We start from the raw sequence: 13,324 nt of genomic DNA, 5'->3' as shown, positions 1-13,324 counted from the left end.
GGGGGGGGGGATTTATTAAAACTAGAGCTGACAGAATCTGGAGCAGTTGCCCAGGACAACCAATCAGCACCCCTCTTCAGTTTGCTCAGGTAAGATTTGAAAATGAGACGGAGAAGCTGATTAGTTGCAGTGCACATCTGCTCCAGTTTTGACAAATTCCCCTCATTATGTCCCCAAAAAATTAGGTCAGCTGCCTACCTGAATATACTGAATGACCAGGTTTTTCAATCAATGGATTTTTTTTCTTCCCTGACTGCACGAGCATATTCCAGGATGACAATGCCAGGATTCAGTGGTCTCAAATTGTGAAAGAGTGGTTCAGGGAGCATGAGACATAATTTTCAGACTTTAACCCTTTTGGGAATCTTTGGGATGAGCTGCAGAAGACTTTACGCATCATCCTCACTACCAGATCTTGGTGCAAAATAAATGCAACTCTGTATGGAAATACATGTTCTGACATTGCATGAGCTATAGGGCTGCAACCAACCAATCGATTAATCCATAATAATTGATAATGAGAATAGTTGTCAACTATTCTCACTATCAATTAGTTGGCTTAATCCCCTAGCTCTCTCCTCCATGCTGGTAGGAGAGCACAGCAAGCAGTGGGTGCGGGTTCAATAGCCATTCTGCTATTGGCTATTACACCAGCCCACTACCTCCTGTATTTACATTCAGCTGCTGTCTGTGGAATCTTGCCACTGGCAGCAGTCATTCCCTGGCTCAAGCTATTCAAGCACCATGTGCTTACAATACAATTATTCAAAAAAATATTTTTTTTTATAAACCGGTGGGAAAAAGTAATTTTTGGTTTTGGCCTGACAAATTCTGGTGTGCAAGGTGCGTTGCAGTGCCATTAATTTCAATGGCACCCCAAATGCGCCTCGCACGCACAGTGTGATTGCCCGAAGTGGGCTTTGTAACACTGCATTTGTGTATTTCATTTTAAATTAAGGATGGTATTTATTTAAAGGAGAACTATGGGGTTAGGGCTTTTCCCCATAGTTCTCCGAAGGGTAACGGGAGGACACAAAGTAGCGTCCTCCCGTTACCCAAAGCTCAGTATACCGCGAGCTGCAGCTCGCGGTATATTGAGACGCATCAGCTGATACGGATCCAGACAATTATGTCTGGATCTGCCTTGCTGCGTGAGTGACAGCTGGCTCTGCCTATCTAGAGGCAGAGCCAGCTGTACCCGCCCCCTCCCCCATCCGTTCCGCCAGTCAGCGCTGGAGGATCGGAGCGAGGAGGGGGAATCCAGTCCCTCCCCTGTCACGGCTCTCTGCCGTGACGTGATCGAGAAGTGAGCGAACACCGGTATGTGTTTGCTCACTTTCCGATCTACTGAGCCGACCTGTGACAGTTTCATTGTCACAGGTCGGCTAGAACTAAGGATGAGTGAAAAGCACTCGCCTCATAGTTCTCCTTTTTTTTTAAATTTTTTTTTTTTTTTACTCCAATTAATCGAAAAATAATCAGCCAACTAATTGATTATAGAAATAATAATTTGTTTCAGCCCTAATAAGCTTATTAAAACGATACCACGGTAAATGCGTGCCATAAGCAAAAGGTAGTTCAATAAAATGTTCTGTAAGCACTTGCCTTACCTTATGTGATGCCTCCTAGATGCGATCATCTTCTTCCTTCCACTCGTTTCCAACAGTCCCTCCAGGGCTGGTGCTGGTCTCTGATCCAGCACAGACTCCTTGTGTCCCATGGAGTCTATCTGGTGTGCACACTCCCAGCTGTGTCCATTTTCACTTTTTTCTCCCCTCCGCTCTACTGCGCATGCGCCCACACACTTCCTACTTCACAGCCGTTCAGGAGCCAGGAGTTCTTCAGCGGCGCTGGAATAGGTAAGTAGTAAGGTATTTGCCGTCCTTCCTTTTTTTTTTTTTTTCTTAAATCATGGGGCATATATCTACTGATATATGCCAAAAAAACAAGAGACTTTAATTCTACTTTAAGATGCCTAAATATTGTCTTTTATTTTGTAATATTGACAAAAATTGTCATCTTTCAAAGCATGAAAGTGTCAAAACGTGTTTGTTTTTCAGATGTGTGTAAAAATTGTCACCATGTGATTGCAAAGCACGAGTATACCTTCAGTGTGGTGGACGAATACCAGGTAGTGTATTTTTTTGAGTTGGCAAATAAGGTTTAGATCCTCATACATGCATCAAGGAAATCATGATGTCAGCAGATGTCCAAATGTTGCAGCAGGGGCTGGGGAAGGTGGGGCCAGGGTGCATCAGGTAGCAAAAATGTTCCTGGCTAACAGATGATTTTCCCCTAAGATTTCAGTGACATGTGGTGTCTGCTGAGTGCACAGATGTCTGTTTTTAGGATATGTCATTGTTGTGCACCTGCAGGTCTGTTCCTGGGTCTGATCATTTTACCATCATCCAAATATCTTTTGATGCCAAGTTTTTTAGGTGTTTCCCAAAAGTCCTCATTTTAGCTTTGATATGGCAGGGCTTGGCCTCGGAAAGAGAAAACAAAATGGGACAACAGAAGAGCACTTATGTATTCCATTGTTTAATTATCTCTACTGCCTGGCAGCTGTCACTAGTGTAGGCGGGTTAGTGACAATCTGGAGGTTGGTTGTCTTGGCTAAGATAGAACCTGGAGGGACAGAATGACAGATGGTACAGAGTAACATGGCAGTGTCAGAAATTACAGGCTAAATTTATGTTTAATGTAAATCATTTTCCCCAATCATCTTCCAGGACAGCAACCTAAGAGATGATTCTCCTTCTCCTCCTTCTACAGGAAACACAAAACAGTTTTAAAACCCCTCCCTCCCCCCCTCGTCCCTCAGTTTTTGATTGTGTTTCCTACCGTCCAGGACTGCAGAACATTTGTTGTTTTATCCTGACCAGATGGCTCTTAGGTCAGCGGCCCCCCTCTGTGCATCTCTGTTTAAGGTGGAAATCCTGAGGCCTTGCTGTGTGTTGCAGAGGAATCCCCCTTGTATTTCCTGGATCTTGTCCCACTTTTTTGATGTGGAGGACGACTCCTGAAGCCCCTGGCTTTGCCTTGTCCTCCTTGTCCCTCTGTGGGGGGTAGCATGGCTCGGCCGCGGCGCTGGAGATGCAGGGTGCGCATTGGCTGGCTAGCGGCGCTGCTGTGCATTCCAGGCCTCGTTCTGGGATGTGTGGCATCACTTCCAGTTCCTGTCTTTGTGGTGGCATCATTGCTGTGATATCATCTCCAGCCGCCGCCATTTGTTTTGGAGCCAGACAGTTTGGGGAAAAGACGCTGCTGCCACCATGGAGGAGGAAGGCAGAACGGCAAGAACATCAGCAAAAACAAAAGGGGTAAGTGCCTTGCAGGTTCTTATGGCTCCTCCCTAGAATGCTTTGCTGTTCTGTTAGATGGTGTAGCAGAATGTATTGGGCCTGGTCCTTGCTTCACTGGTTGTTTTTTTTCTTTTCCCCAGGGATGCAGCAGTTTGACAAGACTAGCTCTCAGGGTCTGTTGCCCCAGCCTTAAAGCAGGCTAAAAATTGTTGCAGCAATTGTAATACTCGGTTACTTTCTTTCTATCCGAAAGCTTTTTGTGAAGATTGCATTTATAAGCTTATGGCAAATGAATCGGTTAATCTCATGGAAGGATTTATGGATTGTATGCGTAACGAAATGGTACTACGGTTTCAATCATTTAGAAATCTACTTTCTGAAATGGTGCCCTCTACTTCTTCAGCAGCGGCTGTAGCGGGACCTTCTGGGTTACCATCTTAGAGGTCGGTGGTGATATCCCCTGAGAAAGAAGAGAAGGGAGAACAGGATGCTCAGCCCTTCTCTGATCGCTCTTTAGAAGTTGGAGAGACTTTGGAGGATGGGGGAAGAGTCTTGCCTTTCTAGACACCTTTTTTTTCCCTGGATTACATTCTGCACCCTCTTTAGCAGCCACCTGTGTGGCTAGGAACATGGACCTTTTGGATTGAAAGGGTATCGCAGCACGTATCCCAAGGGGCTTTTGGTGAGAAGAATTTAAATTAAATTGCTGTAGTCAGTAGGGCGGAAGCTTTTTTGTCTGATGCTTCTGCTTAATCGGTTAGAGCGTCAGCAAAAACAGCAGCTCTTTTTAATTCTGGTAGATGAGCTATCTGGCTAAAGTCTTGGAATGGTGATTTAACTTCTAAGTCAAAACTTTTTGGTATCCCCTTAGGCTGGGTTCACACCTAGGCATACCGAATATGCGCGTATGTCGCGCGTTTTTACCGCGTTCCGCTGTAAAAAATGCGCGTTGCCGACGGCTACCTGGCTGTATCCCAATGTATACGCGCAGCAAATACGCCCCAAAGAAGCTCCTGTACTTCTTTGGGCGTTTTGCAGCGCGTTCCTATGCGCTGTAAAACGCCCAGGTGGGAACCATGCCCATATGCAATCATTGCTTTTCACATGTTGAGCGTTTTACAGAGCGTTGGAATGCGCTGTAAAACGCCCAGGTGTGAACCAGGCCTTAGGTTAATTTGATTTTTGGTTCAGGCTTGGATGAGATCCTAGCTAGATCCTCTGAGAAGGGTAAAAAGTTCCCAGATAAGAAAAGAAGGCAGAGTAATTGTAGACTTTTTTTTTTCATGGCCCACAGGAGCAGAGAAGGCAGGTAAATAGATCTCAGCCCCTGATAAGGAAGTGGCCTTTTAGCAAGGACAAAGCAAAGGGAGGTTTGCTTTTTACTTCTCCTGACTCCTCCAAGACAGATACAAAGTGATGTCAGAAGCAAGGTGGGGGCAAGGCTTTCCCTTTTTTGTCATCAATGAGAAAATAAAAGGTTACCATTTAGAATTTATGATCTGCCCCCCACAAACGTATTTTTTGACCCAGATTACCAAAAAATCAAAAGAAAGCATTTGCATTAGAGGAGCGTATCACCCCCCCCTCGCTTCCCAGAAAGTAATTGTGCCAGTACCAGAAGATCAATATTTATGGGGTTCTATCCCCATGTCTTCCTGGTGCCAAAACCAGGTGGAAAATTCAGGATGATCCTAAACCTAAAAAAATTTAACATTTTCTAGTTTTCAGAAAATTCAGGATGGAGGGTATTTACTCAGGAAGATCCTCCTGCAATTGGTGTTTTTGGTCACCCTTTAAAACATGCGTACCTGCACATTCCCATTTTTCTAGAGCATCAGCATTTCCTGAGGTTCGCTGTGCAGACAGAAAATGGCATTTTCCATTGGCAGTTTCAGGCCTTGCCATTTGGCCTGTCTGGATCTTTACCAAGGTCCTAGCAGAGGTCATGGCTTTCTTGCACTTTTTGGAGATTTTTTTAATCCCTACTTGGACGACCTCATTTATGCTCCTTCAGCAGAAGAAGTTTTTATGTGATCTTCAGGCAGTCCTGGGTTTTCGGAAAGATTCTGTGTTGCAAAAACGTGTTCTCACAGAAGAGGTGGTCACCAGGATTCTGGAGCTACAGTGGGGCAAAAAAGTATTTAGTCAGCCACCAATTGTGCAAGTTCTCCCACTTAAAAAGATGAGAGAGGCCTGTAATTGGCATCCTAGGTAGACCTCAACTATGAGAGACAAAATGAGAAAACAAATCCAGACAAATCACATTGGCTGATTTGGAACGAATTTATTTGCAAATTATGGTGGGAAATAAGTATTTGGTCACTTACAAACAAGCATGAGTTCTGGCTCTCACAGACCTGTACCTTCTTCTTTAAGAGGCTCCTCTGTCCTGCACTCATTACCTGTATCAATGGCACCTGTTTGAACTTGTTATCAGTATAAAAGACACCTGTCCACAACCTCAAACAGTCACACTCCAAACTCCACTATGGTGAAGACCAAAGAGCTGTCGAAGGACACCAGAAACAAAATTGTAGACCTGCACCAGGCTGGGAAGACTGAATCTGCAATAGGCAAGCAGCTTGGTGTGAACAAATCAACTGTGGGAGCAATAATTAGAAAATGGAAGACATACAAGACCACTGATAATCTCCCTCAATCTGGGGCTCCACGCAAGATCTCACCCCGTGGGGTCAAAATGATCACAAGAACGGTGAGCAAAAATCCCAGGACCACACGGGGGGACCTAGTGAATGACCTGCAGAGAGCTGGGACCAACGTAACAAAGGCTACCATCAGTAACACACTACGCCGCTAGGGACTCAGATCCTGCAGTGCCAGACGTGTCCCCCTGCTTAAGCCAGGAAATGTCCGGGCCCGTCTGAAGTTTGCTAGAGAGCATTTGGATGATCCAGAAGAGGATTGGGAGAATGTCATATGGTCAGATGAAACCAAAATAGAACTATTTGGTAGAAACACAACTCGTCGTGTTTGGAGGAGAGAGAATGCTGAGTTGCATCCAAAGAACACCATACCTACTGTGAAGCATGGGGGTGGCAACATCATGCTTTGGGGCTGTTTCTCTGCAAAGGGACCAGGACGACTGATCCGTGTACAGGACAGAATGAATGGGGCCATGTATCGTGAGATTTTGAGTGCAAACCTCCTTCCATCAGCAAGGGCATTGAAGATGAAACGTGGCTGGGTCTTTCAACATGACAATGATCCCAAACATACCGCCCGGGCAACGAAGGAGTGGCTTCGTAAGAAGCATTTCAAGGTCCTGGAGTGGCCTAGCCAGTCTCCAGATCTCAACCCCATAGAAAACCTTTTTGACTGTGACTGTTTGAGGTTGTGGACAGGTGTCTTTTATACTGATAAGTTCAAACAGGTGCCATTGATGCAGGTAATGAGTGCAGGACAGAGGAGCCTCTTAAAGAAGAAGGTACAGGTCTGTGAGAGCCAGAACTCTTGCTTGTTTGTAAGTGACCAAATACTTATTTTCCACCATAATTTGCAAATAAATTCGTTCCAAATCAGCCAATGTGATTTGTCTGGATTTGTTTTCTCATTTTGTCTCTCATAGTTGAGGTCTACCTATGATGCCAATTACAGGCCTCTCTCATCTTTTTAAGTGGGAGAACTTGCACAATTGGTGGCTGACTAAATACTTTTTTGCCCAACTGTATCTCAGATTGCCGTGACAGCAGATTCCCTTCCCTTGCGGGAAATGAGGATTTTGGGTGTAATGACGACCTCTATTCCGGCTTTAAATTGGGCTTAGACTCACTCGAGACCCCTTCAGATATTTATTTTGTTTTGAAGGGACAGCGGGCTTCCCGACCAAAACTTTTTTCATTTGACAGCATAGCTCTTGAGAGGAAAATTCTAGAAGACAAGGGATGTTTCCAGAAAGTTATAAATACTTTTCTTTCCAGTAGAAAATTGGTGATCAGAAAAATGTATTGTAAGGTGTGGAAGGTGTTTTCGAGGTGATGTCAACACAATAATAGTGTGCCCTTCCACATCGCTTATTTTCGACTTCTTGCAAATGGGTATAGAAAAAGGGTTGGCTCCCTTGGTAGGAATGTTCTCCCATCCTGAAAGGTTGGTTTGTTTTTTTCTTGCTTATCCACTCAGGTTGCTGTCCTGGAAGACGATTGGACAAATTCTCCGTTAGACTTACCGGTAACAGGATTTCTGGGAATCTTCCAGGACGGCAAGCCCACTTCCCACCCTTTGTTATTAGTTTTTGTCTATCTGTTTGGTGTCAGGTTTTCCTCGTGCACAGGTGGAGGTACTCTATGTTAATCTCAACTGAGGGTCGAGGGGGGTGGGAGGGGGTTTTTAAACTGCTTTAATTGTGTTTCCTGTAGAAGGAGGAACCAAGCATCTCTCAGGTTGCTTCCCAGAAATACAGTTACTGGTAAGTCTAATGGGTAATTTCATTTTAAGGTCATTTTCATTAAACTAACTTTGCATAACAGCAGCGCCAACAAGAAAAAAATAAGTGACAATATGCTGTATATCAAGTATACAATGTCAGAGTATGGTGCATAGATACCGTTACCATATTAACAGGCATACAATAAAAGAACATAGTTCTATCACCGTATACATATTGTGGAATGAACACACACAGGGGAGATTAATAATAGAGGGCCATATGATTAAATGAGATCCACTAACAAGAACATAGGAAACACATTATCAAGAAGACTCTATTTTGTGAGGAGAGGGCGTCTGAATGTAAGTCTTTCTTACTGTACATAGCAGGCATCTCCACATGCCTGCAGACCATGCCTCATCCCCTACATAATGCCAGCTTACCCCTGAAACCTAGGGTGCAAGTACCAATCTGCTTCGTGGTCCTTGTCCCTAGCCCCACCCCCTCCAATCCCTTGCACTTTACTGTCAGTAAGGCCCTGTTCCCACTGCGCGATATGCAAATCGCGCGTTTAAGCTTGCATTGAGCAAGCTTGAATCGCGGCTAAATCCGCTCCAAAAAGGGTCCTGCTGTAGCGACACACGACCCGCGACAGCAGGACCCTTTGCCCCATTGGATTGCGGTAATTTTCCGCGATATCACGGGAATTACCGCGCGATAAATCGCTCAATGTGAACGGGGTCTAAGGCTGAATATCAAAGTGATGGGCTAGTAGTGCAGTGTAAGACCCCGTTCACTTTGAGCGATTTATCGCGCGATATCGCGGCAAATTACCGCGGTCTAATGCAATCCAATGGGGCAAAGGGTCCTGCTGTCGCGGGTCGTGTGTCGCTACAGCAGGACCCTTTTTGGAGCGGATTTAGCCGCGATTCAAGCTTGCTCAATGCAAGCTTGAACGCGACATCGCGCGGCAAATATCACAATGTCACGCAATATACAAACGCGCGATTTGCATATCGCGCAGTGGGAAAGGGGCCTAAGGGGTGGGAGGGAGCACTAACTGGTTGGTTCCGCTTGTTTGGAGGGTGGCACTATGCAAGAAATTACTTGTAAGTGCCTGATCTTCATAGTAATACTTAATTTTCCCTACAGGTTTGCTTTATTACATGTTATGGCGCACAGTTGTTTACTTATATGCAGTGTTCTACAGTACACACACTAAATTGCCAAAAGTATTGGGACACCCCTCCTAAATCATCAGGTGTTCAAATCACCACCATAGCCACAGGTGTAAAAACTCAAGCACCTACGCATGCACACTGCTTCTACAAACATTTGTGAAAGAATGGGTTGCTCTCAAGAGCTCAGTGAATTCAAGCGTGGTACTGTGATAGGTTGCCACCTATGCTAAGTCCATCCGTGACATTTCCTTGCTACTAAATATTCCACGGTCAACTGTTAGTGGTATTATAGCAAAGTGGAAGCAGCTGGGAATAACAGCAACTCAGTGGTAGGCCACGTAAAATGACAGAGCGGGGTCAGCCCATGCTAAAGCGCAGATTACACAGAAGTCGCCAACTGTTTACAGAGTCAATAGCTACAGACCTCTAAACGTTGTGCGGCCTTCAGAGTGTAAAGGAAGGTGTCCCAATACTTTTGGCAATATAGTGTATATGCAAGTCACAGAACCTTTCATGACATTGAATAATTTATGGCAGCTAATTTTGATGGTATTTCTATTTTGTTCTTGCTGTGTAAACACTGAAACTCCTTAAAAGTGTCTTGATTGTTAGCTTTCCCCTAAAAATGTTTATTTATTGTGTTTTGTGATTTCAGGAGTACACCATGTTGTGTATGCTGTGTGGGAGAGCAGAGGACTCCGTCAGCATTCTGCCTGATGACCCACGGCAGATGGCTCCACTCTTCTAGCTATATTATAACCTCTGAGTCTTTTTATATTTGTTTGCCTTATGTATATTCTATCAGCATAAAATGTGTTGTGTCAAGTGAATACATTGAAAATAATAATGTTACTGTGCAGCATGCAGTTATAGTCAGTGTTGTTTCCTACAAATTATAATTTTATATTGAACTTTTCAGAGCAGTGTGTAGAGCTGCAGCTAACGATTATTTTCAAAATCGATTAGTTAGCCGATTTATTAAGTTCGATTAATCGGATAAAAAAATAAAGTACATTTTTAAAAATGGCTCCAGTAATGGACTACCGGTTTGTATTGAGATTGTAGTCCATCACAGGAACAAGCTTGCAGCGGTGGAAGTAAAAAAGAAAAAAAAAAAAGTGTGGTGTGCAATATAGTGAAATGGAAAGTGTAAAATTATACAGCAATGAATGCAGAATACAACACATCCCAGCAATAGTACATTATAGCTGGCGGTATTCTGCATTGCGCTGTATAATGTACTATTGCTGGGTTTTTCAGTCCTCTATAGCTGGCGGTATTCTGCATTGCGCTGTATAATGTACTATTGCTGGGTTTTGTAGTCCTCTATACAGCACAATGCAGAATACCACCAGCTATAGAGGACTACAAAACCCAGCAATAGTACATTATAGCTGGCGGTATTCTGAATTGCACTGTACTATTGCTGGGTTTTCTAGTCCTCTATAGCTGGTGGTATTCGGCATTGCACTGTATAATGTATTATTCCTTGATTTGTAGTCCTCCTATACAGCGCAATGCAGAATACCACCAGCTATATAGGGATACAACAAATCCCAGCAATACATTATACATGCAATACATTATAGAGCACCATGTGTGGGCAACAAGGCCGTCTTTAAGGCAGGGCAAAAGGGGCACTTGCCCGGGGCCCAGTCATTGTTGTGGGGCCCTGTACTTTCTATTTTAAAAGGGAAATATCAGGGGTCTGTTTAGACCCCTAATATTTCCCTGAAGCCCCTAAAAGTAAAGTTAAAAATAATAAAAAATGAATGAATTCACTGGGGGGGACATAATAATAATGACACTGGGGGGGACATAATAATAATATTGACACCAGGGGACATAATAATGACACTGGGGGACATGCTCAGGTATTATTATTATTGTTGCTAATCTATGCAGTGGAAGTGGTAGGTGGCGAATTATCCACATATTTACCATGAAAGTAGAATTATGGGGAGAGTGAAATGCGCTCTTCCCCTAGTTACTGAAGCTGCCACAGGTTGGCTCTCTTGATTGAGATCTGAGCAATCACATAACGCTGATCACGCAGTTCCCGCACTCGCTCTCTGTAGAGAGTGGTTACTGTCAGTCACGGCTCCTCGCAGGAATACCCCCCTCTCTGATTCTCCAACGCTGACTGGAGGGATGGATGGGGCGGACACAACCTCTAGAGAGGTAGAGTCAGCTGTCAATCAGGTGGTGGGGTGGATCTGGACCATATTTTGTGGATCCATCCCTGCTGCAGCGTGGCTCTGCTCTGTCAGCATATAGCAGGCAATATTGCATGGGGGGCCCAAGAAAATGTTTGCCGGGGTCCAATCAATATTAAAGACGGCCCTGGCGGGGAAAGTGCAGGCTTACCTGAGCAGTCTTCCAGCAACTTGTTTATGAGGTCGGACCTGTCTATCTGCAGCTGTCATCCCCCCACACCTGCTCCTCCTTACTTCTCCCTGTGCCAATCGTGGATGTGGGTGGGCGGTGAGCGTGAGGAGGTGCGGCGTGTGGATGCGGGCGGGTCTGGCAGCAACGAGTGTGAGGTGGGGAGGAAGTGTGGCGCGCAGCGTGTGTGGAGCCGTGAACAGGGCCAACCAATCGGAAGTCGATTAATCGATGATTGAAAAAGTTGACAACTTCATCGATTATGTCGATTAGTTGTTGCAGCCCTAGCAGTGTGTTTAATGGTTTTGATACATTAGCATTCCTCTAAGCTTCCTTTTCTCTAAGACCCCGTTCACATTGAGCGATTTATCGCGCGGTAATTCCCGCGATATCGCGCTCCAATGCAATCCAATGGGGCAAAGGGTCCTGCTGTAGCGGGTCGTGTGTCGCTACAGCAGGACCCTTTTTTGAGCGGATTTAGCCGCGATTCAAGCTTGCTCAATGCAAGCTTGAACGCGACATTGCGCGGCAAATCTCGCGATGTCGCGCAATATGCAAATCGCGCAACAAACGCGCGATTTGCATATCGCGCAGTGGGAACGGGGCCTAAGAAAGCATCAGAATGGTTAAACTATATATTTTAGTAAGAGATTTCCAAGGATTGTCTTGTTTTGAAAAATGCTAATTGCCTGGCTGTTATCCTGACCCTGTGACCTTAATGCTTTGAGTCGCTGAACAACAGGGAACACATAGTGATCCAGAAAGTTAAAAGTTCTTTTAGATACGTTTTCGTTACTCAGACTGCTAATGTCTTTTGGTCAGTATACCAGCCAGGCCACTAGCATTTCCTGCAGGAAAGGTCACCAGTGGTACTCTCCATACTCTCATGACAGGTTTTCTTTAAAGCAGTGGTTCTTAACCTGTGGAACCTCAGGACCCACATTTGTCCTTGGTCAAAAAGTCGCACGGCATTGCAGTCTCGGGCGCAGGTGATCGGATTGTGGGTGGGAGGTGTGTTTGTGTCATTAAAATTAATCACAATGCACCTTCCACACCAGAGCGCCTAGTAGGTGTGATTGCATGGTACAGTGCATTAATTGCATTGGACTGTGCAATTGACGCACTGTACTAGTGTGAATGGACCCTTAAAACACTGACAGACACACAACCACAGAAACAATCTCACACACTCTCAAACATTCTCACACACACACTGCAAAAATAAAATTGTCTTTTTTTTTTTTAAAGATCTACCCAGTCTCCCCCTACCTTATGAGAACTAGAGGTGATCCTCAGCCTGGGGTCCAGTGTGGGCTGGTGTGCTGTGACGGAGCTCCATCCATATGTGCATTGTTTGTACAGCACTCTTGTGCACCCTGTAGAGGTGCTGGGAGCCAGAATGTGACTCCAGTCCAGGCACCTTTACAGGACACATGGAGCTGTAAGCAATGCACATATGAATGGAGCTCCCTTTTGGCCATACTTCCAGCCCACCCCACCTCAAGCTGACATGCAGGACCAAACAGCATATTTTGAATGGCTGCTCGGCGTGAGAACTGATGGTGCAGTGCTAGGGGGAGGCTGAGGAGTCTCTCGCCTAGAAAAGTGGAAGGCATGTGGCGACCCACCAGTTGAGAGCCAAGGCTTTATATAGTTTATCCATAACCAAACTTGAGCCAATATAAACATCACTAATACTGGGATGTGTTGTAAGCGCATGTCTCAATTGTAGATATTTGTAAAACTGGGAGCTTGGCAGCAAATATTCCGTTTGTAGAGACTGAAATGTTCCCATCGTACCTTTTGTCATAAATTTGTGCTAATTTTAAAATCCCTGCTCTTTTCCTAGGAATATTCAACAAGCCTTTGGTTGACATCCATACTTTACCAATCAGTCTTATAGTGGGCAAAGATGCAAATTCCTTCAAATATAGGGGTGTCTCCAGGGCCATTAGGGGATCTTTTGATTGAAACAAGTATTTAATAAGAATAAACTAGGGCTGCTACAACTAATCGATGTTATAATCGATTAGGGCTGCAGCTAACGACCCTGCTGCTGTTGACCA

At 44.8% G+C, this 13,324-nt stretch overlaps 1 protein-coding gene across 1 annotated transcript in view; it reads left to right on the top strand.

Moving 5' to 3' along the window:
- Positions 1-9,694, top strand: part of CHURC1 (churchill domain containing 1) — a 16,566-nt gene extending 6,872 nt beyond the window's left edge. The window contains exons 3-4 of the mRNA XM_018568294.1: positions 2,061-2,131; positions 9,529-9,694. Of these exons, the coding sequence (XP_018423796.1) occupies positions 2,061-2,131; positions 9,529-9,621 (164 nt within the window). The 3' untranslated portion in view covers positions 9,622-9,694. The remainder of the gene's footprint in view (positions 1-2,060; positions 2,132-9,528) is intronic.
- Positions 9,695-13,324: the final 3,630 nt, after the last annotated feature.

The sequence above is a fragment of the Nanorana parkeri genome, unplaced genomic scaffold (genome assembly GCF_000935625.1).
Source record: "Nanorana parkeri isolate BGI_ZX_2015 unplaced genomic scaffold, ASM93562v1 scaffold1168, whole genome shotgun sequence".
Lineage (NCBI taxonomy): Eukaryota > Metazoa > Chordata > Amphibia > Anura > Dicroglossidae > Nanorana > Nanorana parkeri.
This window is presented reverse-complemented; position numbering and strand designations above follow the sequence as displayed.